This window comes from Argentina anserina, chromosome 3 (genome assembly GCF_933775445.1).
Source record: "Argentina anserina chromosome 3, drPotAnse1.1, whole genome shotgun sequence".
NCBI classification, from domain to species: Eukaryota; Viridiplantae; Streptophyta; class Magnoliopsida; order Rosales; family Rosaceae; genus Argentina; species Argentina anserina.
This window is the reverse complement of record NC_065874.1, coordinates 21536999-21563326: the sequence shown is the minus strand read 5'-3', so window position 1 is coordinate 21563326 and position 26328 is coordinate 21536999. Positions and strand designations below refer to the sequence as shown.

Below are 26328 nucleotides of genomic sequence, written 5' to 3'. Positions count from 1 at the left end.
ACAAAGGCCTAGGTACGACCCATACTCGAACACATACAACCCTGGACTTAGAGATCATCCAAATTTTCGTTGGAGCAACAATGCTCAACCATCCAATGCTCAAGGTCAAGGACCTCGTCCTTCAGGTTTGTTTGTGAGGCCTCAGGTACCTCAAGGTTCTGCTCCCTTTAACTCTAATGTTCATGGTTCGAATAATGCATCTTCACCTAATTATGATGAACTTTTGAAGTCTCTTGCTCAAGGGCAACAAAATCTAAACTCTGCTACTCAAGCTTTAGTTACAGGTCAACAAGCTCATTCTAAGGACATAACCGAGCTTAAGAAGCAGATGGGACAAGTGATCGATTTCATGGGCAAGATCCATGAAGGAGGGAAGTTGCCGAGCCAAACTGAGCCTAATCCGAACGTAAAGGCCATGGTGACACGAAGTGGGAGGACCTTGGATGCTCAATTGCAGCAACACAAGAAGGCCGTGCCTTCTAAAGGACTAGAGGCCGAGAGTTACATTGTCAAAGACTTAGAGAAGGACCCTGCCTCCTCTAAAGCCAATGATGCCGTGCCTCTACCAAAAGAAGATCATGCCGTGCATGAAAAAGGTAAGGATCCTAACTCTAGTGGTTTGGTTTCAACTAATGATCTTCCTCGTGTTTCCTTCCCTAGTAGATTTGCAAAGCAAAAGAAGGATGACTCTGATCAAGCCATGCTCGACATTTTCAAGAAGGTGGAAGTTAACATGCCTCTTATTGAATGCATAAAAAAAAATCCTAAGTATGCTAAGTTTTTGAAAGAATTGTGCACCAACAAGAGGATGACTCGAGAGAAGGAGGTTGTCACAATGAGTGAGACGGTTTCTGCCGTGCTCCAAAGGAAGCTACCACCAAAGCTTAAGGATCCAGGGAGTTTTTCTATCCCTTGTACAATCGGGAACATGACATTTGAGAAGATAATGTTAGACTTAGGTGCATCTATTAATGTAATGCCGCACTATATCTATGAGAACCTAGGTCTAGGTGATTTGAAACGTGACAATGTTGTGATTCGATTGGCTGATTGTTCCAACAAAGTCCCTTTGGGCTATGTTGAAGATGTTCTTGTGCAGGTTTCGAGCTTGATCTTTCGTGCCGACTTCTATGTCATAGACATGGAACCAACTGAGGCAGATGACAAGGAGGTCCCAATCTTGTTGGGCCGCCCCTTCATGAGGACTGCACGAACAAAAATAGATGTGTTTAGTGGATCACTCACCTTTGAGTTCGATGGTGAAGTGATTAGCTTCAACATCTTTGAAGCTATGAGGTATCCTCTTTCGGAGTTAAGTGATTGTTTTTCAGTTGACATTCTTGATTCCCTTGCAGATAACTATCTAGATACCTTGACACATGATGAGTTGACACTCACCATTGCCCAAGGGGCCGGATTTACAAGTGATAGCTCAAACATTTCGGTGCTAGAAGCTAAGGATGCCGTGCCATCCTTCATTCATGAAAACGTGACCTCTCTTGAGGTCGCACGTGAGGTAAGCTTTGTCTCTCTTAGTCCAATTCTCTTAACTACTAACAAGAATCTTCCTTCTGTGGTGCAAGCTCCGAAGCTTGATCTTAAGGTTCTTCCGGACCACTTGAAGTATGCGTTTTTAGGAGAAGAGGATACATTGCCCGTGATCATTTCATCTGCACTAAATGAGGAGAAAGAAGAGAGATTGATTGAAGTGTTGAAGAGACACAAGACGGCAATAGGATGGACCTTAGCCGACATCAAGGGGATCACCCCTACCATGTGTGTGCATCGAATATTGCTAGAAGATGGTGCCAAACCAACCAAGGAAGGTCAGAGACGCCTTCACCCACCAATGATGCAAGTTGTAAAGGATGAAATCACCAAGTTGCACGATTGTGGCGTGATCTACCCCATCTCGGATAGTAGGTGGATCTCTCCTATTCAAGTTGTGCCAAAGAAGTCAGGCATCACGGTGGTGAAGAACAAAGATAACGAGTTGGTGCCTCAAAGGACAGTGACCGGTCATAGAGTATGTATTGACTATAGGAAGCTCAATGCGACAACAAGGAAGGACCATATGCCATTACCATTCATTGATCAAATGCTTGAGAGGTTAGCCGGTCACTCTTTCTATTGTTTCCTTGATGGATATAGTGGATACAACCAAATAAGTGTTGCGGAAGAAGATCAAGAGAACACTACGTTCACATGCCCTTTTGGTACGTTTGCTTATCGTCGCATGCCTTTTGGTTTGTGCAACGCCCCAGGTTTCTATCGTAGGTTTATCAAGGATTTTTCCAAGATTGCGAGACCAATGAGTTCATTGCTTCAAAAGGACGTTCCATTTCACTTTGATGATGATTGCAAGCATGCATTCGAGACTTTGAAGAAGCTCCTAACTTCAGCACCGATCATGGCACCGCCGGATTGGTCCTTGCCATTTGAGTTGATGTGTGATGCCTCCGACTATGCAGTTGGAGCCGTGCTAGGGCAGAGGAAGGACAAGCAGCCCTACGCCATCTACTATGCCTCACGAACACTCAATGATGCTCCACAAAACTACACCACAACTGAAAAAGAACTTCTTTCCGTGATCTTTGCTCTAGATAAGTTTCGTTCCTACTTACTTCAATCTAAAGTTATTGTTTACACTGACCATGCAGCTTTGAAGTATTTAATGACAAAGAAGGATGCCAAACCGAGGTTAATTCGATGGATTCTTCTACTCCAAGAGTTTGATCTCGAGATCAAGGACAAGAAGGGAAGTGACAATGTTGTGGCGGATCATTTGAGTCGTTTGGTAAGAGATGCCGAGCCCTTGGCCATCCAAGAGAGCTTTCCGGATGAGCAACTCTTTCGAGTTGAGGTAAGTGAGCCATGGTATGCAGATATTGTCAATTATCTTGTTTCTAAGCAATTTCCTGATACATTATCGCATGCTCAAAAGAATAGACTCAAGGCATTAGCTAAGTATTATGTTTGGGATGAACCATACTTGTGGAAACATTGTGTTGATCAAATCATTAGGAGGTGTGTCCCTGAACATGAACATCATTCTATACTTACTTTTTGCCATTCTGAATCTTGTGGAGGACATTTTGGTTCACGAAGGACTGCTCTTAAGGTGTTAGAATGTGGTTTCTTTTGGCCTACGATTTTCAAAGATGCATATCATTTTTGCATGACTTGTGATAGATGCCAACGTATGGGAAACTTAGGATCTAGAGATCAAATGCCTATGACACCGATTATATATGTCGAAATTTTTGATTGTTGGGGTATTGATTTCATGGGACCTTTTCCTAGCTCAAATGGTTACTTATACATACTCGTTTGTGTGGACTATGTTTCGAAATGGGTGGAAGCTAAGGCCACCCGGACTAATGATTCTCGAGTTGTTGCAGATTTCCTTCGTTCTAACATTTTCTCTAGGTTTGGTATGCCGAGAGTTATCATTAGTGATGGAGGATCTCACTTTTGCAACCGGACCATTGAGGCGTTGTTGAAGAAGTATGGAACTAAGCATAAGGTTGCTACGCCTTATCACCCCCAAACAAGTGGACAAGTAGAGCTATCTAATCGTGAGATCAAGAGAATTTTGGAGAAGTCTGTTGGACCATCACGCAAGGATTGGTCTCAACGATTGGATGATGCTCTTTGGGCCTATAGGACGGCATACAAGACTCCCCTAGGCATGTCACCATTTCGATTAGTCTATGGCAAGGCGTGCCATCTTCCCGTGGAGCTTGAACATCGTGCATGGTGGGCGGTGAAGAATTTTAACATGGACATTGATGAGGCCGGATTACATAGGAAGTTGCAATTGCATGAGCTTGAAGAGATTCGAAATGAGGCCTATGATTCGGCGATGGTTTACAAGGAGAAGACTAAGACATTCCATGACCGCATGATTAGGAAGAAACACTTTGTCGTTGGGCAGAAAGTTCTTTTGTTTAATTCTCGACTTAGATTGTTTCCGGGCAAGCTCCGTTCTAGGTGGGTTGGACCGTTTGTTGTTACTAATATTTTTCCTTCTGGTGCTATTCAGATCAAAAGTATGGTGCATGGAAAGGAATTCACAGTCAATGGACATCGCTTGAAGCCGTACTATGACAATTTCGTGGAACATAATGTGGAGGAGACGTCTCTCCTTGATCCTACGGCAAGCAAGTGATGCTTTGAAGATAGTCTAGGCTATAGACTCTAAACTTCAGCCAATGAAGGAGCCATCAACGAGTGTTTGCATTTTCTTATCCCTTAACTCTTCCTAATTTTCGTTGCTTATCATATTGTACATTGAGGGCAATGTAAGTTTTAAGTGTGGGGTGGGGTATACATCATTCGTTGAATTCTATTGTTTGATGCTTATGTGTTTCAATTTTATGTTTTGATTTTCGAATTTGAGTGTCATTTTGGTTATGTTTTTCGATTTTTAAGTTGTTTAGTTGTTTTGTTTTTGTTTTGAGTCATAGGTATGCCTTTAACTGTCTAGGATGAGTTGATCTTTGAATTTATGGTTGATAGATGATCATGATATTGGAATGAACTTCATTGTTATTCGATGGTTAATCGATGTGTAGATTTTGTACGAACATGTAGTAGATGAGGATTTTGAAACTTAGGTACAGAATGAGCATGTTCCTTACTTGTTTGAATTCATGTAACCCTATGTGAGATTCGAGCCATATACTTGTGCCTTTCTTTGGAGAGTTTATTCTATCGTTTCTTGGCTTTATAACCTCATTACATCTATTTTGATCAATTCATATGCCATAGAATTGCAATGAACTAGAGAATGCTAGAACTTACTTTGTGAAACTTTCGAAACTTTATGTCATAATATACTATGATTTTGAAAAGGATTGTTGGATCTTTTTAGGATTTTCACCACTTAAGCCAAAATGCCGTACATCCCTATTTGAGCCCTGCTTGGGACACCTTAGTGTTAACCCCTTTGAGCCTACGTTAAGCCTTTTCTTTCATTACCAACATGTTATATCCTTGCTTAGTATAGTTATATCTCTACCTTGTCTTTGAGGCTTGGCAGAGCCGATTCTTGGATGAAATATGGAGTGATGATTTGATTCAAGTGTGGGGTTATGCTATTATATGTATGTTATGCCGTGAAAAGAGTATGAAAAGAAAGAAAAATGTCTGATGCCGTGTGAATATGAGAAGAGAAAAAGATATATACACGGCAAGAAAAGAAAAGAAAAAGAAGAAAGATTGAATGATGATCTCGGCATACATGTTGTTTTTGGTGAATTTGGAGTTGAGATGTATTTGTTGAAGGCTCAATAATGTTATACTTTAGCCTTTGTTCGTTTTCACAATGTTTAAAGTGAAGAATGGGTCCAACATGATGGTATTTGGCCCTTGTTTTATGGAGTATGGCGACATAAGGTGGATGTTTTGCTCTGCTAAGTCTTGATGATGACCTTTGTGATTCCTTTACCTTGAAAATATATCAATGCCGAGCCTAACCTACCCTTTTCTAAAGATCCGCATGATTCTTAAAATGAGTAGCTCTTGATCTGTGGAGTTTGTTTCATGAGTAAGTTTATGGTTTGGGTTCATTTGTGCATATGATTGGTATCTTTCATGAGGTTTTCGATTTCATTATGTTCATAACTCTTGTGTGTGAAAAGCTTTTAAGCATATGCCATGTTCTTGAGAGAAAAGATTTGGAGTGCATATCCTATGTGAGTTGAATTTGAACTTGTTTTGAACATGTTGAGCTTAACTTCACCTTTGTTTCTGCCATGTCTTACTTGTTAAACGAAATCTCATATTTCTTAACCGTTGAATTCATCTTATCTATTTCGATTGAGTGTTATTCTTGATTCTATGAGTTTGAAGATCTCTGAGACAAAATGTTGAAGGCATTAGAATGTTGTGTCGTTAGTTATAGTGTCTTGATTTCGTTTATGTTTTGATTTTTCTTTTTAGTGTTTTCTAAGGGACTAGCAAAGTCTAAGTGTGGGGTTGTTGATAGGAGCACAAAGTGTGACGTTCTTAATGTTTATATGCCCTATTCTTATGCCTTGTTACTTCCTATTTAGTTGTTTTAGGTTCATATTTGTCATATGTATGTTCTAGGTAAAGCTATTTCGAATTGAGATGATTTGATGATGAAATTGTGCTAAGTGTTAGAACTCCTGATTGAGCTAGGATTCCTTACTCGACTAGGACTCTACTTTCCTATTTTCATTCTTTCCTATTTCTTAATCGACGATTTCTTTTCAAGAAAGACAAATCATATTTGGAAAGGAAGGAGAGTTGCCGAGTTGCATTCCTAGTTGAACAAGGAAATCATATTCGAGTTGAACAAGGAGAAGAGGAGGCCGGCCTAGCTACTCCTAGTTGGACCAAGAGATTGCCGTACAGCCCTTAAAGTGATCTCCCTATTGGACTTGGTTTCCTACATCAAGTTGGATATGGAGTACATAAATCAAATCCATAACAAAGAAGATTTTAGTTTCCCAATTGGTTTCTATCTCCTTATGGCATGGCAGGAAGGCTTTCTAAGCCTCTATATATAGAGGCCGGCCTCTCCATTCAGCATCATCATCAACCCTATACACAAACACAGCCATAGCTCTCCCGAATTCATCCTTCACCATTCCAAGAAATCCTAAAACCGATTCCATCATTCCCCACCTATCAATAGCCTTCAAGCACGCTTGTGAAGAAGGTTTCATCCATAGAAGTCTCGGCTACACTTGTGGATTGCTTGATTTATAAAGTGTAACCATGATTCACTCTTGTTTAAATTCGGTTTTGGTTTTGTTCTTGTTCTTGGATGAAGCTTGCGATTTGTGTAGTGTAGTCTTGTATCAATTTTGTCTATGAAATAGCTACTTGATTCAATTTATATAGAGGATTCGAAAATTGTTTTGGTTTTATGAATTTCTGTTTTTGGTTTCTGCCGAACCTATCTATGATCAATTTTCGATTTCTAAGTGTTATGACTATGCTTGTAGCATGATATTTAGGTTGTTGGATTAAAGACTTATGCTAAGAACATGTTTATTCTTGGTTATGTGATTTTCGATTTGCATGGTTGTTGGTTAAGTAAGTGACATACTTGATGAATTCAATGTGCATGGCTTTGGGATTACATGATTAAGATGAGCATGTTAGATTTCGATTATGGCTGCTTGGTTTTGATCGAATGTGTTAAGTGTCTATGTGTTTAGGTTACTGCTTAGAACCCTAAATGCATGATCCATCCATGGTTGCTCAATATATGTCTCGGCATGATTCTAAGAATGGACATAGAACTTGTTCGATTCCTTCTATGTGAGTTGTTTTGGTGATTGTTTATGTATTGGTTGGTTGATCACATGTATATATTAGTTTAGGTTTTATTTACTGTTTTTATGACTCAATCCAAAATCTATATCAAACCTTAAACCCTTTATGAATTCGTGTAAGTGTTATGATCCTAAGCCCTGGCTGGATCTCCGGTTTGTGAACGATACCCTCTTGCTTTATACTACTATGATGTGTTCAGGGTTAAATATTGATGTCGAGTAATCGAGCATTCATCAATCAATTCATATGCCATAGAATTGCAATGAACTAGAGAATGCTAGAACTTACTTTGTGGAACTTTCAAAACTTTTATCATAATATACTCTGATTTTGAAAATGATTGTTGGATCTTTTTAGGAATTCCACCACTTATACCAAAAAGCCGTATGCCTTATTTGTGCCCTGGTTGGGACACCTTAGTATGAACCCCTTTGAGCCTATGTTAAGCCTTTTATTTCATTACCAACATGTTAATATCCTTGCTTAGTATAGTTGTATCTCTACCCTTGTCTTTAAGGCTTGGCCGAGCCGATTGTTGGATGTTAATATGGAGTGATGATTCGATTCAAGTGTGGGGTTATGCTATGTATGTATTTGTGCCGTATGAAAATGGAAAAAAAATTAAAAAAATAGAAAGATGCCGTAAAAAGAAAAAAAAAGAAATACATGAACACGGCTTGAAAGAAAAAATATATATATATATACAAAGAAGTTACGGCATAACTATGTTTTGATGTGAATTTGGAGTTGTGATGTATTTGTTGAAGGCTCAATAATGTTGTACTTTAGCCTTTGTCCATTTTCACAACGTTTAGAGTGAAGAATGGGTTCAACATGATGAAAATTGGCCCTTGTTTTATGGAGTATGACGACATAAGGTGGATGATTATTGCTCTGCTAAGTCTTGAGGATGACCTTTGTGATTCCTTTTACCTGAAAAATGATATCCTTACCGAGCCTAAGCCTACCTTTTATAAAGATCTGCATGATTCTTAAAATGAGTAGCTCTTGATCTATGGAGTTTGTTTCATAAGTAAGCATATGGTTAGGGTTCATTTGTGCATATGATTGGTATCTTTCATGAGGTTTTCGAATTCACTATGTGTTCATAACTCTTATGTGTGAAAAGCTTTTAAGCATGTGACATGTTCTTGAGAGAAAATATTCGGAGTGCATATCCCTTGTGAGTTGAATTTGAACTTGTTTTGAACATGTTGAGCTTAATATCACCTATGTTTTCTACCTTGTCTTACTTGTTCTGCGAGATCACATGTTTATTAACCATTAAATTCATTCTATCTATTTCGATTAAGTGTTATTCTTGATGCTATGAGTTTGAAGATCGCTGAGACAAAATGTTGAAGGCATTATAGTTGAGTCATTAGTTTAGTTGTTTTGATTTTTGTTTTATGTTTTTGTTTCCCTTTTCTATTATTTGCTAAGGGACTAGCAAACTTCAAGTGTGGGGTTGTTGATAGGAGCACAAAGTGTGACGTTCTTAATGTGATTATGCCCTATTCTTACTCTTTGTTACCTCTTATTTAGTATGTTTTAGTTTCTTTTGTAAGAATAAGAGTCTAGGTAGAGCTTATATCAATTATGAGTGAATTGATGATGAAATCGTGCTAAGTGTTAATAATCCTTGTTGAGATATGATTCCTTGTTCGAGTAGGATTCATCATTTCACATTTCTTTGTTTCTAACATACTTATTCTTATTAGGAAATACAAATTCATGTTGGAGAAGGAAAGCAATCCTAGTTCCACAAGGAAAGAGAAGATTTGCACTTAAAAGCCCAATCAATGCAAGAATGAAAATGCTGTCAAGATTCGTAGTCCAACTTCAACGGGCTCCCCTGGATAGCTCCGATTGCGTTAGAAGACGTACCTTATATGGATAAAAAGGATTTTGAGTCTAGTTTCTGTAGGATTTGGAATCAAATCAATATCTTATTCCTACACGGAGATATGACCAAATCATTTCTCGGAGGTCAGGTGAGCTCGGCGGAATTATCTCAGCCATTGATTTGCTTTTGATCCAAGGGTTATGAGGGAAACTTGGGACCTTGTTTGTCCTGCATATAGAGCACAAATATGATCAGAATCTCCATAAATCCCTGCACCAAAGAATGTCAAAGAAGACATGCAGCAAATTAAATGAGAAGATGCAAGAAAGTCAAAGAAGGCATGCAGCAAATTTAATGAGGAGAGCTAAGAAAAATCAAACATGACTGCAACAATTAAGACTTTTTCTGCCTCCCTAATTCAAAGGAAGAAATTTGTGCAAAAGAAATCAGCATTAAAGGAGGAAGAAGATATGCAATTAATGCAAAAGATATGCAATCCTTATAGAAATCAGAATTCTGGCACTGCAGATCATCCAACTTTGACGAGCTTCGCTGGACAGCTCAGAATGATTGAGAAAGTGCATGATATATGGATGCAAAGCCACGGAAGTCTAGTTGAAATTACCAGTTGGAATCATCTCAATATCTATTTTCTAGAGAAAGTTATGGCCACAACAAGGGACAAATGTCAGATCTGCCGAATCTAGGAAACCTCAACCAATTTGGTTTCAACTTTGTGGACTTTGTGGCCATCCTCTCTTGGGTTTCTTCCTCTATATATAGCACCTCATTTCCACATAAAATGATCATCAACCTTGCTCACAAGACTTGCCAAAGCTCTGCCCAAACACTTTCATTCACCAAGAACCATAGAATCCGAATTCACCACCCTTCACCATATTTTCTGTCCAAAGCTTGGGAGCCTAGGATACCATACTCTTGAAGATCTCTTGCTACATCTGTAAGGTACCTTGGGAGGAAATTATAAAGTGTAACTCTATGATCTTCATGTTAAGTTTTCGGGTTTTTATGTTCTTGTTCTTGGATGATTTATGTTTAGGTTTTGTTAAAGTTATTTTTATTCTTGTCTATGTGATATTTGTAACTTTTGAATGACTTCATGAATTAAGGTTTTCGATTTTTAATTCAATGATTTTAGGTTTTATGCCATGAATTTCTGTTTATTTATTCAAATGATTTTCGGTGTGTTCTTACTTACGTGTGTGTTTGATACCCGGAAATTGACGTCGCATGTGTAATAATCCAAAGTTATAAACGATTTTGATACTTGGGAGTTAATTAATTGTTTGTTCTTTGTCACCTTCACCGATTATTGCCTAGGTTCGGTTAGACTTGTGCATTTGAATATGTTTATCTTTTCTATGTGATTTTTGGAATTGCATGATTGTTGGTTAAGTAGGTGACATGCTTAATGAATTCAATATGCGTGGCTTTGAAGTTGCATGGTAGGATAAGTATGTTAGATTTCGAATGAGGTTGGGACTGAGTTCGAATGTGTTAAAGTGTCATTAAGTTAGGAACCTTGGGAGGAACTTAACTGCATAACCGATTCTAGGATGTATAATGAACCTTACGGCATGAACTTAATTGAGATTAGATTTCGTTACCTTTGTTCTTATGTTATTTGTTTGGTAATTGCTTATGTGTTGGTTGGTTGATCACATGTATATATTAGTTTAGGTTTATTTTATGTTTAATCCGAAATATATCCCAAAATCCTCAAACTCTTATGAATTCGTTGTTAAATATTTGTGATTCTTACCCTGGATGGATCCCCGGTTTGTGAACGATACCCTCTTGCTTTATACTACTAACGATGCTTACAGGGTTAATATTGATCTCGAGTAATCGAACCGATCAGTAGTCAAATGATTAGTAGTCATTTCTCCCATAATAAGGAAAGTCTTTGTCCAAAGTAGCAATTGTCATTCAAATAATAGTGTCAAAATCCGTCAACTTTCCGTATCGATAAATCAATCAATAAACGTTCAAATTAGGCAAGTGAGGAGTCTATGTTCAAGATTTTTTGGTAAGGAATCAAATAGGATAAGTCATGCAGTTCAGTTCAAAGTCATTGAATCCAAAAAGTTCAAACACAGTAACCGTGCATAAACCGATCATCAAGTTATCATCTTAGATATCTACATATTCTACTTGTAACAAATTTTTTATTATTTCTTCTGAAACTTTCTAGATTAAAAGTAGAGGTCTTATACTTTAATTTAATATAAAGTTTGTGGAAAATGGTTAAGAAATAAGTGAGATATGAGTTTTTAAAGTTGTAAGTGTTACAAAAGATTTTCAGCGAGTTTATTAACACTAACTTTGGTTAGCTATAACTTCTCCATTTCTAAACATTTTTGAGTGATTAAAAGCATAAATTGAAGCATTTTTCATGAGGAATGTAATGCTATTGTTACCTTGGACAAAGCCAGATGTTATAAAATACGAAAATATAACTCTTACCAAAACATGGTCTTTTCCATTTTATCCTTAGCTATGCACTTTGATAAATCTTAAAAGACAAAAGATTATATGGATGTAAGATGTACTCGCCTTGAAGTTTTAGGGGTGAAATGAAAGATTTGATGTGGATCCAAAGTTGGATTACTTTAGTGAAGAAGAAACTTGTTTAAGAGAGAAAACGTGAATGCTAGAATTTTAGCTTGAGAAACATTGGATGATTGAGTTTTCTATCAACTAGGGGAACTCTAGACTTGCATGATTTCTGATTTTGAAGTGTGAAGAAAACTTGAGGCAGCTCACAACTATAAATAGGCCAAGAAGGAACACAAAAGTTATTGACAAAAAAAAACACAAAAGTTCAATTCTCACATACCGTTCTCAATAATTAATATTAAGTGATGACCTAGCTAGTTAGTGTGGTTGTTGGTAAAGAAAAAACAATAGTGTGATGGGGTAAAATTTAAAAATAAATCAGCTAGGTTCAAAATATATTAGCATAAAGATTATATGTATATATATTTATATGTAGATATAACAAATACATTTATATATGTTATTCTAAAAAGTAAATAAATATATTATATTCATTTCATAAGGTTATTAATATATTTGTACTATTTAACACTAATATAATGCATAAAATATAATACTATTAGTATTAGTCTTAAACTCGATTACAAAGTATCGAGTATACGCAAGAAATATGGACTAACGTAAATTGTGGTCGAATACTTACAAATTTTTTTTTCTATTTTTGAAAGTATGAAACTTAGCATCATTGGTATATAAAGAGAAATATTAGAAAAGAATTGAATTAATTCTAAATTAATATAATCTTAAAATAATAAATAATAAATATTAAATTTCGAGATATTACAGTTATGACGCGGTTACGGATACAATTTATATGTCCCTTAATGTCTCATTCTGGGAATCAAAACGATATTTTTCTAACGGAGTATCGGAGTGGGGAATAGAATTAGTGAAGGGAATTCTTGACATTTATTCAAATTTGAAGAATTTGAGGAAGTAGAGGCGCTGGAACAAATGTTTGGTTTGGGTGCCTGTACATGTACCTGTAACTATTACTAACTAGAGTTAATTTCGCCATCGGTACCCAAACTATTGTGGCAAGGTCAATGTAGTACCCCAACTCTGAGTTGTACCAATGTAGTACCCAAACTTGTAATTCGCTATTAACGAAAGGTCTGAGTCCAATTTCTATTACGGCTTCGTTATTTCGGTCACGTGTCCCGCACGTGACCACACAAAAAATTTCAACATCGGTACCCAAACTCTTGTGGCAAGATCAATGTAGTACCCCAACTTTGAGTTGTACCAATGTAGTACCCAAACTTGTTATTCTCTATCCACGAGGGGTCTGAAGCCAATTTCTATTATAACTCCATCTTCTGGGTCACGTGTCATAACTTATTGTCTTTTCTCATTTTCTTCTCATTCTCCTTCACTCTCACTCTTTCCACACTGTATTTCTGAGCTCAGATTTCGAGGCAAAGCAACACTATGGGTTGTGTTTTTTTCCAAACTCTTCAATCACGATGACAACTTCTCCCAGCTCGGCAGCTCCGCTTTGAGCCACAACATCGTCTCCCTCACATCCTCCACCTACGACCTTCTCTCCCTCCACCTACGACATTCGAGGCATGTAAAGCGGTGCAGTCGGCGGTCGAGAATCTCAGAGTGAATGTTTGCGATCATGACGTGTCGATGGATCGGGGGTTTCAAGGAGAGGTAGAGGAGCTCGAAGATGGTGTTGGTGGTGAAGGAGGAGGCGGTGGGGATGAGAGGAGGTGGAGCTCCTCTATGCCACATTGTGGTGGTGAGGTGTCTGGAGCATAATGAGAATGAGTTAGTGTTTTGCCCAATTTGTAAGTTGTTTCTTAATTCTATATATTTAATGTAAGAGTTTCTTATTTAGGACCTTAGAACCCACATAGAGTTATTTAGGTAAATACCCTTTTTTATTTTGATCCATATGACGAAACCGTGACGTAAATTGGCCTCAGGCCCCTCATTGATAGCGAAAAATGAGTCTGGGTACTACATTGGTACAACTCAGAATTTGGGTACTACATTGACCTTGTCACAAGAGTTTGGGTACCGCTGTTGAATTTTTTGTATGGTCACGTGCATGACACGTGACCGAGATAACGGAGCCATAACAGAAATTGGGCTCAGACCCTTCGTTGATAGCGAATTATAAGTTTGGGTACTACATTGGTACAACTCAGAGTTGAGGTACTACATTGACCTTACCACAATAGTTTGGGTATCGATAGTGAACTTTTTTCTACTAACTAATACGAAAGCATTTGAACCACATAGTGGACCTAATGAGCCCTGCGTTGCTGATAATGACGCATCACATATTGGAGCTGAGTCTCTCTCTCAGACACAAGACGAGCCACAAGATGCATGTGCACATAAAGGTGCATGTGAGCCGAGCCAACTACGAGCCTCTGAGCCGAGCCAACAAGAAGATTTGAGCTGTGTCATCTCTCCTTGCCCTTCACGTGATGGTTGTGACATTGAAACTGAAAAGGGTAGTGGTCCCCAAGTGACCAACAAATGCATGAAGGAGCAGCCCTACTCCCTACACCACATGATCTCTCTGCGGTACAATCTTCCGTGTTTCCCTTGTCCTTAACACCATAAAGTGAAGAATCTGCCTCGAATGTTCGTCAGGTTGTTTTAAATTCCAACAGTTCTTCTGGTATAGATAATATTGCACTTACAAAATCACACAGGATGACTAAAGAAGCATTATTAACCAGATATCAAAACTAGAGCAAAATATCCAATAACCAATTATATATCTAAACATAAGTTGTCAGAGTCACATGCTCTTGTTGTTGATTAATTATCCAATGAATATATTCTTAGTATACATGATGCGTTAACAGATCTCAACTGGAAACAAGCATTGAATGAAGAACTTGAAACACTCTAGAAAAACTCAACTTGAGATGTTGTGACTAAACTAACTGGAAAAAAAGACTATCAGATGTCGTTGGGTGTTTACAGTGAAACTGAAAAGCTGATGGAAACATTGATAGGTACAAAGCAAGATTGGTCGCCAAATGATACACCTAGCGTTATGGAGTTGACTATAAAGAGATGTTTTCCTCTGTAACAAAAATCAATATTGTCATAGTTCTGATATCACTTGCAGCAGCTAGAGATTGGTCTCTTCGCCGATTTGATGTGAAGAATGTATTCATCAATGGAAACTTAGAAGAAGTATATATGAACATGTCGTTAGGAGTCAAACATAAGCCTTGTGATATTGGCAAGGTTTGTAAATTGAAGAAGTCTTTATATGGACTAAAACAGTCTCATAGAGCGTGGTTTGAGAGATTTTCTAAAGCAATGAAGGCGTTTGGATACAGACAAAGTAATTATGATCATACTTTGTTCATTAAGCATAATCAGGGTAATACCACTCTGATAGTGTATGTGGATGATATGGTTATCACATGAGATGATCTAAAAGAGATGGAGGCTTTACAAAATCATCTCTGAAATTAAGGAGTTTGAGATGAAGGAGTTTGAGATGAAGGACCTTGGGAAATTGAAGTAGCAAGTTTGAAGAAGGAAATTTCTTTATCTCAACATAAGTATGTACTTGATTTGTTAGCTGCGCATGAGATGCTTGATTGTAGGCATGCTAAGATATTGATTGAGATGAATCATAACCTCGCCATCTTTCCGGATCAAACTCCAACAGATAAGGGAATGTACCAACGTCTTGTAAGGAGACTTATTTATCTTTCTCATACTAGACTTGATATTGCTTATGTTGTGAGTATGGTTAGTCAATTTATGCATTGTCCAAGTGAAGAGCATATGGATACAGTGTATTGTATACTATCTCAAGAAGACACCTGAGAAATGTTTGTTGTTTGAAAAAGTAGAGCAAATTCGAAGTTGTGGGATACACAGTTGTTGATTAGGCAAGTGATAAGAGTGACATATGATCTACTTCCGGATATTTCATTTTTGTTGGAGGAAATCTAGTTAGATGGCGTAATAATAAACAAAAGGTTGTTGCTAGGTCAAATGGTGAAGTAAAGTTTTGAGGTATGGCTCATGGAGTGTGTGAATTGTTATGGATACGAAATGTGTTAAAGGACTTAGGTATCAAACTCAAGAAGCCTATAGACCTACATTGTGATAATACATTAGCAATTGAAATTGCTTACAATCTAGTTCAGCATGATCGAACTAAGCATGTGGAGGTCAATCGGTTTTTTGTCAAAGAAAACTTGGACAATAAAGTCATCAAAATCCCTTTTGTGTATACCGAGGATCAATTGGCGGATGTTCTTACAAAATGAGTATCAAAGAAAGTATTTGACGATTCAATTGACAATTTGGGCATGATTGACATTTATGTGCAAACTTGACGGAGAATCTAAAATATTATGTAAATATTTACTTTCCTTGTATGTATAGATTTCCTATTAGGATAATATTTGTATCTCTATATATACCTCTTATACTAGAGAAAAATATATTAAAGCATTAAACCCATATCGTATCTTTAATTCTATTGTTTTTACTCCACCCAGAAGCATGTGTGAGGTGATTTTCCTCTTTTTTCTTTGACAAATATTCTGAGGCAATATTGGTCCTCCCATTCCTGATTCCAACATGATGAAATTGAAAGCTAGTATAGGTACTGATTAACATGATGTTCCCTCCTACCCCTGAGGGATAAACTGAATTTAGTTTATTAGTTTTTCAAAGAGAACAATTGCCATGCTTAATTAATTTAACTGCTTAGATATATGTTGGCAGCTCGATTTTCTTGCCATGTTAACGTACAACAGAAAATAGCAAACTCTAAACGTTAGATTTTATATATAAAGAAGGTCATTCAACAACAAAGTGCTGCGGATGCCTTTGCCTTGAACCCCTAATAATTATATCAAGAGGTTCATGATGAGATACATTTAGCATTGAGGTAAGGTATTGCAACTTTGCAAGGCAAAATTTGAAAATCAAATGCAAACGAGCAAGATGGTGACATTTAGTATATCGACGGCCGGACAAGTTTAGCACTGAGGTGCATGTCTTATAAGGAAAATCAACTAGCTGAGTAAGTAGTTTAAAAAAAGGTTGAAATAAAAACGATTGAACGCACACATTCTACTCTTTTCATTTTTACATTTACTGTTCTCTATCTTATGCAGGCAGGGTTTTATCTCCTCTAATCTCTCAGTCGACAATGCAGCTCCTACAAATACCAGTCACCATGTGCGTTCCCCACAAGCCCGCCGTCTGATGGCTTGGCCAAATCAAATGTAAATTTTCATAGTGTTGTCACTGTTGTAAATTTTACAATTGAGCCGACTACGAATTCCCGTACATTAATTTACAAAATATAAACTTTAATTAGTACACGAATTCATAACACAGACCCAATAACCATACATGACGTCAATGACGCCGTTAGTTTGAGTAACACCTTGCATATTTTGAAGGGTATTTTGGTGTCCTCAATCTATCCTGCGTATTACAATTTAGTACAACCACCCTCAAAACAACATTGTCTCCGCGCTTCCCTTCACTTCTTCTTCTGGCTTTCGCGTGTGGCTGCTAAGCTTAAATATATATTCAAGAATTTCTACGCTCACAATTGAAGATCTCAATAATCAGGCGACGTCGTTGCAGCTTCTTGTTGAAAGAAAATGACTGAAGCTATGGTTGGTATTGATGTCGGAATTAACACTCCACACCCCTCCCACGTACTTCATAATCATTGCCTTCTACTAGATCTCTTCCTCCACCTCCGATTATAAACATCAACATCAATACCTCACCCCTGCCAAGGTTGCCATGACCCGTCCTCATCTTATCACCTTCACTGACAAAGTCCTCGCCACTAGGCCCAACAAGAAATTGAGGACGATGCACGCTACGAGCGCCGCTTCGACTCCGCCACCAACATTGCCACAGTCATCACCAATTCCTCTGAGTAAAACAACATTTGGTAAGGTGCGCAGGGCTGTGGTGATCATTGTGGGAATGTGGTTGGTATGCGAATTAAGATTTTGGTAAGGATTATAACTGGTTAAGTCTAGTATATGTGAATCATGTGATTTTGGATGTGGAGTATATTTGGGAGTATATGTGATGGAAGCAGCTGGCAGAGATTGAGAGGAAGATTCTGTGTTTTTAGGAATGAGAGAAAGGGTTCAGATTGTGGCATGAGAGAAAGAGAGATGAAACTCTAGGTACTAAAATACCCTCAATGAGTGAATTAATTACATCAAGTTAACACCGTTATCAACGTAGTGTACAAATGGTGAGCGGTAACTGGTAATTGGGTGTACTAATATCCATATTTTAGAATTTGATGTACCTTATTAATAGTCTTATTTCGTGTACCATTTATAAAAAAAATTCTTTGTGAGTATGAAACATCAAATGAGTTGGCCACAATTGTTTTAAGTACACAGGCTATCAAATAAAATCATACGATTGCACATTCAATAAACACATAACAAAAATAATTAATATTATAAGAGAACAATTATTGTTTCACACAATTAATAGTATGAAACATCAAATGAGTTGGCCACAATTGTTGTAAGTACACAAACTATCAAATAAAATCATATGATTGCACATTCAATAAACACATAACAAAAATGATTAATATTATAAGAGAACAATTATTGTTTCACACAATTAATAGTATGAAACATCAAATGAGTTGGCCACAATTGTTATAAGTACACAGACTATCAAATAAAATCATACGATTGCACATTCAATAAACATATAACAAAAACAATTAATATTATAAGAGAACAATTATTGTTGCATATCTGATCTTCTGTGATTCTCTCTAAAGCTTCTATCTATGGGGCAAGATTATGAATAGCTCGTGTATTAGAGAGGTTACATGGATCACGTATATATAGAGAGCCAGGGCCGATCCTAAGGGATTTGAGGCCCGGTGTGAAGAAAAAAAAAGGGCCCTTATAAAAAAAAAGGGTGAATTGAAGGTTGTAGAAAAAAAAAAGATTCTTGGAAGTTGGAACAAAGATTGTGAATTGAAGGCTGTAGAAAAAAAGAGAGAAGAAGACTGATCAACAAGGGTCAGTTGGAGAACACGATTGTGTGGTTTGTGGTTTTACTTTATTAGTTATATTAAATTTATTATCAATAAACAAACAAACAGAAAAAAAAATTGGAATTTTGGGCCCTGTAGAGAGCAGAAGTAATAGAGCCCTCCGCATAAGAGGTTGATGAACCAATTACAACTGGTTCACTATATCTTTATTACATGTTTATTCTTAGTTGTTAAGTAAATAGATTTCCTGTCATGTTAGTGAAATTCTATCACAAACATAATTAACATGGATAAGGAGTCATACTTTATCTCGACTACTCATTCTGTGAGCAATAACAAGTTGTCATATGTAGATGAATTGTATTCATGTTCAAACTAAGTCTTACAAAAATCCCTAACAACAATCCCTAACGTTCAAAGTATAAAATAACATCAGCCATGCTTTGGGGCTTTTCTAAAGCAGCAGTCTTTGATCGAGTACATGCATTAAGGAAAAGCTTACAAAGAAGTTATGCATTGGATAACAATATGTAGTGAGCAATGAATTGCAAGCTACTTGCTTCTCAAAAATCTGTGTCCCAAACAACCACAAATATATGTTGTGTGCCTCCAGAACAATGGTAGTTGATAGGAGCACTTTGTGCGACGTTCTTAATATGTTTTTACCTCTATTTGTACTTTCCTGAGCCCTTATTGTTGTAATATCGAGCCATTGAGTCATAATAGGAGTCTTGGACGGTATTGGATGTGTCTTTGTGCTTAAACGAGTTTAAAACGAAGAATTGGTCTAGAATCCTAGTTTGAGTAGGAATTCTTATAGGACTAGGAAACCTAGTTGGATTAGGAGTCTTCATCTTTCTACGTTTTGGTTGCATTGGCGATATCTTGAGAGTCTTGTTTGCACTAGGAATCATTGTTAGACTAGGAAACGTACCATTTAGGAGAGTCATACTTGAACTCAAACTCTTATTACAAAACTTTCCTAAATGAACTTTCATGTTCTAGTAACTTACTTGTTCTAGTAAGTTTCCTTTTTGCAAATTAGAAACTTTTCTAATCTAGGTGAGCTCATCTATTACATGTGTCTTTGTAAGACAACAAATGTCTAGATTAAGATATAAGTTTCGAAATACATTATCTCTTACTTATGTTTTTATTTTCTTATTTTCAGATTGTACTAAGAGATAATTCAAGGAATATTAGGAAGCCTATGCCGTGTGCAAGGTGCTTGAAGAAGAAGCTACTCACGGCTAGAGGAAAACAAGGAATCCATGTGATACAAGGAGAGCTCCTCACGGCTTAAGTCCAAATCCAAAAGGGAGAAGAAGTTCTTGTCATGCAAGACTCTTGAGAATTTATAGGAGGGGAGCCGTGTAATCCATTCAGCCAAGGAGAAGGAGTCCTAGCCGTGCTATCTACACATGAGGATAAAAAGGAGATGATGTGCCACCTATTCAGAAATTATATAGGATAATGCATGGGACAATTCAGTAAATTCATGAGATAAATAAGGAGTCCATGCCGTGTGAAGCTCTTGAGAGAAAATAGGAGTCTAAGCCGTGCCTTGCAATCAGCTAAAGGGATAAGATGCAGTGCTATCCTCTCATGTGATCAAGAGATGCCGTGCCTATTCAAATCAGAAAATTGAGGAGTTCAGCCGTGATCTATCTAGAGCAAAACAAGGAGATAAAGGCTGAAATTATCAAGGAAACAAGATAACCATTCGATGCATTCATTGAAGAGAGATCACAACTGTGCATTCACTTGGATCAGCCCATATGCCATGCAGCCTCTCTTCCCCTCCTTCCTCTATATAAGGCACGGCTTCACTACAAAAAAGGCATCACCTCTCATTCACAAAGCTAAGCCGAACCTCTGCCAAAATACATCCAGACAATTCAAGCCACAAACTTCATCCATCACCACCATAGCCGTGCTACCCTTCCTCCTCCTCCATACCGAACTCATTCTTGCCGAATCCTTCAAGGTTTCTAATGTGTGATTCATCCATGGCTTGTAATTTTTATTTTGGTATTCTGAAATTTTCTATTTCATTGTATGAATTATTGGATGATCTTTTTGGTTTTATATATGAAGAACATATTTTCAGACTTATTTGGTTTTATGTTTTGATTGTATAAACTCATGAATGTGTATATATGCCGTGTGTTATGACTAAGGGCAGTAGGATTTTCGAATTAATTTAGGTTTTATTTTGATTAATTCCATGAACTTGTACATCTAAATCAATGCTTGAGGAAGCCACGACCATGGCTCTCATAAGGTTGCAATTTCATTCACCAAAGTAATCTTTAATTGAGTTATGCGCTTCGTGTTTTCAATAATTGGTACTTGTATAGGGTTGTGATAGTTCTAGGAATTTGCATGCTTAATCAAGATGAGTGACGCCATGTTTGCCTACATGTCTCCAATTCGACTTAATGTGCTTATGTGCTTCTTTGTGTTTAACTAGTACGCTTCGTTATGTTGAACTCTTTTTAGCATATGTTTAGGATTGAACGCTTCGTTGATTCTAAATAATTAAGAAGTCTTAACGATTTGATGAACCGCTCCGGGCTCTAATTAGAATTGGAATTAAAATGGACTAAGAAGGAATCAAAAATTAATGCTGCCTATTGGTTGTTTTGTGCATGTCATACGTGTTTCATGAGTAGAATTCGTGTTTTGGTTATGTGATGAGTGGTAAATCAATTGTATATAAGTAATTTATGATTTATTTTAAGTAGTAGTTTTAGAATCCAAATCAAATCCCCCAATAATATGATACGTTTTGAGGTCATTTTAATTCCCCGGACTGAACGATATTTGCTTATTCTATACTAACGATGATGTTTTTCAGGATATTTTATAGATGTTCTAACCAACGCTCTATCAGTAGTTTAGATGATAAGAAGAAAATTCATTGGCGTACGTAGTTGGGAGTTGGGACAGATGATGCCTCACAAAGATGGGATGAAATTAATGGGTTTTATAGATATGCGTTCTTGTAATTTATAAAACCATGCTGAAAATATTTGTAAAAATGTTGTTTACGTTCTCTGTTGATTAATCCTTCCAGTGTTTTCCCAGAACTAAACTGGTTTGTCATCTGTAAGGGAAATCCCAAATTTCTTATGATATACTTGTTTGTTCCATTCGTCACAAGGGAAACTCGTACACATAATTTGGTTTGTGCATTTTTATTATTTGTTCAAATGAAAGTTTCCCCCTTTCGTGAGTACAGACTATTTCTTTTCTATGGCTTCAGAATCTTCTGTTAGCAAAAGGCGGAAGTCTTAGAATTTCTGTTTCGAAGGAACAAAAATCCTTCACGGGGGCCAAAACGCTCTCGCTAGTACAAGTCATTATCGTCGAGTTCTGAGACAACAATAGAGGGTGGATAAATCAGGGGAAAGGCAAGATTGCATTTCAAACGAATTCCAGGTCTAGTATTCATATGAGGAAATATCTTGACCCTCAACTTATTAAGAGAATTTAATACTTCACCCATAAGAAGGATCCTATGAAACTCGCAATTTAATTGTTCTTAGCAGAGGGAGCATGCTTGCCTAGTACACTTGGACAAAGGTCCGTAAATTTTTGCCATCAGTATGGATCACTAATCATCATAATAAACAAAGATGAATGACAATGCTGTGCTCTATCATTGCCTGTGGAATAATGTAATCAAGGAAGCTTCTGAGTCAAACAGATTAAGAACTCAAATCATTGCCACCAGAAATATTGATAAACTGGAAAACAATATCTGACTTGCTGGCCGAAATAACAATAAGAGGATAAACAAGAAAACATAAATACTAATCACCCTCAACTCCATACTGTATAACTCAACATTCAACACGTCATTGTATATAGAACAAGATTTTCATTTTATTCTACAAGGCAGCAAACGAGCTTAATAGGACTTCCCACAATGTATCAATGATCCAGCACTTAAGAATATACCAAAAAGAGCTGCAGTGCCAACTGTCCTCTGGCCAACGAACCTGATCTTTTCTACCCCTGGCACCTGTATCAGCCAGTAGATATATATAAAATGTACATGCATATCATTTCACTTTTCAAGCATGTCACTCTAATTACCACTTTGCTTTTGCATGTAAGTGATGGCGTATAACTGCCAAAGTAGATGAGGTTCTAATTAAGGTATTACCAAGGATACATAGGGGGCGTTTGTTACTTGGTACTATCATACCCGGGCTTAATTTCTATTGGAAGCCTGCATTCCTCAAGCCTTACTTATCTTTGCCTTAGACCTGACTCGTGTTTGGCACTTTGGATTTTGGACTAAAAACTTGACCAGAAGAATCAGAATTATCAGTGAGAACGATGCCAACAGAAGAGAAGACACACAAGTATCAAACCCAGAAATTTAATCCCAAAATTGATAGCAATTCCAAGCCCATAAATCACAACACCAAATAGCTAACTCATCGTTTTGCTATTAGCCCAGAATTAATCAAACAAAGACGTGTAAAACTCAATGAGACTTTAGTTTTACTCTCAATTATTAAGAAACAGAACAAATAGCCAATAGAACCACAAGCCCAATTGCCCAATTCCAGAAATCCTTTTTTTTTTTTCGGGAGCTTGAGATTTGAAATATACAGAGAGAGAGAGAGAGAGAGAGAGAGAGAGAGAGGAGAAGAGATACCCAGAATTGAGAACAAAAAGAAGAATGAGATTTGGTCTTGCACAATCCCATGGTTTTAGGGGTCGCTGTGTAAGACAAGTTTTTGAGGTCTTTGGGATTCCTCAAGCCAACCTAACAGAGTCCCAAGTGTTACCAAACATGGGTTTGTTTAAATTGGAGTAAGCAAAGTGGGCTACAGCAGTCCACTCCCATGTAACAAACGTCCCCATAAGAACTAATCTTTTCCAAAACCTATCAGCTCAGTCTATTGACTCAATTCATGAGCCCTAGGGTATATCTAAATTACCCCAGAACCACTGCTGGATGAGTACTGGAGGCCTGGAGCTACTCGGAGAGTTGGAGTATCCAACTAGACACACAACAGTACTGAAATTTAAAACCTACTGAAGATATGGACAATATGAATTAGTATTGTCCATCAATTGACTAAGTGACATCAGTTTCCATCACTTCTTTACTTCTAATATTTTTGTTCAAAGCACACGATATAGAATATTGGGTAATTACAAAATCTGTATGCCAAACGACATTTTTCACGCTTGTGAAAATGAAAGAATAAATCGTATTTGTAGTTTAAGAAAAAGGAACACAAGTCATTCATCCTAGGTCCATATGCATCAGTTTTGCAGTACTTAATTGCAAGGAAGTTGTGCGCAACCTTTTTGAGTCGTTTTGGAGGTTGCTGATCAATGACAAGCTTATTTGAATTGTTAACGGCTCGTTGGCATGGGTGATATGTAAGGATAAGTTTAAAGACAGACAGAAAGGGGTGGTGAGTGGTGACTGGAGACAAACTGCAAGCCTTTTACATGACTAGGAACTATTTAACACAAAAACAAAACAGATACTTTTTACATTCATGTTATCACAATACCAATACTATTACCATCTACAGGAACACTCTTATATTATCATTCGGTATTCAGAAATGCCTATGGTAAAAGTAATATTAAAATAAAAATAAGCTAGTGAATAAATTAAAAATTCAGGTTACGTAACTATGTGACAAGCATAAGGCATGTAAAGTATACTGAAAAAAAGATAAGAGATGAGTTATTCAGTCTTGAGATTTAAGAGTGTACCTTACACCGTATAGCCTCAAATGACCCATACATCACACCTGGATACAAAAACATAGTCAGATAAAACATCATTCTGGTTCGAGGTTCACATTCATAACTGCTTTTGGAACTAGTTGCTTCACTTACAACAAACAATATCCATCCCAGTTTTCATGTGTGAACAAAAATTCAATCCAAGAAGTCCGGTCATGACGAGAAACTTATGACAGAAGTGGTGCGCTAAGATCACCAACCCATTCTACTAATAACAGGCAATAACCAGTTATGAACCCAACTTGTTCGAGCTTTAACTTGACTCAAATGTTAAAGAGTGTTACATTGTAATAGGAAATCACAACTCAGAGATTATGCTGAATCGAAAGTTTGACGATCTCCACTAAGAAAGGAATACTTCTGCGTATAGAGAACAATAAGGAAGACATCTTGTCATCCTTAATGTTGACCCCTCTTCGTTACTCCCTCACCAATTGAGGGTATGATGTGCCTCATTCAACCAAATTACTCAAAACCCGAAACACAAAAATAACTCCAGTTCATACCGAAAATCCAAAGCCCACAAAATATTCAAGATGAACATCAGAAACTAACCAAATCGACTAAAATTTGACATACCCAAATAGGGAAAGACAACAAAAGCAAACATAACTGAAGTAAGGCAGAGGAGGTGAAAGAGACTTACCGACGGCACAACCAACAGCGCCGCCGACAGCTGCGCCGGCGGCCATGCGACTCAAACAGCTGTCCTTGGCCATCTCTCAAATAGGTGCGGCGAAAGAAGGACTAGTGTCTGAGTGTGAGGACTGAGGGGTTTTATTGGTTTTATGTTGGGTTAGAAAGAGTCGTCATATATTTACTTCTTTCGGAATACTTTTTCTTGACACCTTAACATTTACACAATGCCTCCTAAATCATGTTGACAATCATAGTTTCTCAAACTTAGGGGGACATAGAAACCTGTAATCTCGATCTAGTCTCGAAATTCAGCATGATGGGACGAGACTGAATTGTAGACAGGTTAGCCCGGTCATGGTCCTGTTCTGTTTAATTACGGTGCGATGAAATGCGAGACTAATACCTCAAGTCTCGTTTAGGTCCGTTCCATCCCAATTCGAAATAAAAACTTGAAATTGCTATATCATTATGCCGAAATGAAAGTTATTTATGTTTTTGAGAACTTTAAACTTTGAAATATTTTATAAAATAACGGTAATTGATAATACTTCAAAACATCCTATGCAATTATTTTATTCAAAATTTATCATAAAATATTGATTTTTTATGAGAAATTGAAAATTATAAATTTTTATTCAAATTCGGGGATGGCGGGATTGAGCAAGTCTTGTCCCGATCCCGTATGGAGTTCAATTAGTGGGACCGAACGCGAGATTAGCACAATTTCATCTCATTCCGTCTCATGTCATGTCTCACTCAAACAAATCTCATATTCTTATTCACAAAAAAGGCTATATATTGAAAGTGGCATAATATTTAGCCAGGTTTCAGTGTCTCATATGGCCACAACCCTGCCTGCATAGCTCATCTTTTTTGTTTTTGCTTGTGTTTTCTTAGTTAGAGGTAAAGAAAATATATGGAAATTATAATGGAATTGAAGTTTCGATAAATTGAACGTAAATATATGCTTGTTTTAGGATTCATGGTTTTTTTTTCGAAATTGAGATAACTTGTATTGCTAAGAACAATTGCCAAAAGACACGTTGCATCATGTGTGGAGCTTCACAATATGTTGAGCAGAGGTTTCAAGCACCATGACAATCATGACTGGTACCTTTACTGATTGCGTATAAGTTCATTGAGAGCT

The 26328-nt window shown here is 37.2% G+C and overlaps 1 protein-coding gene across 1 annotated transcript; it reads right to left on the bottom strand.

Annotated features, from left to right (window-relative positions):
• Window positions 1-22396: 22396 nt before the first annotated feature.
• On the bottom strand, window positions 22397-25318 carry LOC126787931 (uncharacterized). Its single transcript, XM_050513852.1, has 3 exons — window positions 25189-25318; window positions 24510-24547; window positions 22397-22782 (listed from the first exon to the last, which is right to left on the bottom strand). The coding sequence occupies exons 1-3, from the start codon at window positions 25259-25261 to the stop codon at window positions 22669-22671; spliced, it is 225 nt and encodes a 74-aa protein (XP_050369809.1). The 5' UTR covers window positions 25262-25318; the 3' UTR covers window positions 22397-22668.
• Window positions 25319-26328: the final 1010 nt, after the last annotated feature.

Bases quoted from the DNA above. Each gene is read 5' to 3' on its own strand.
- LOC126787931 (XM_050513852.1), bottom strand. From the start codon at position 25,261: ATGGCCAAGGACAGCTGTTTGAGTCGCATGGCCGCCGGCGCAGCTGTC. The intron at 24,548-25,188 runs GTAAGTCTCTTT...TTTTGTATCCAG, and splicing joins CGCTGTTGGTTGTGCCGTCG to GTGTGATGTATGGGTCATTT. The intron at 22,783-24,509 runs GTACACTCTTAA...TGGCTGATACAG, and splicing joins TTGAGGCTATACGGTGTAAG to GTGCCAGGGGTAGAAAAGAT.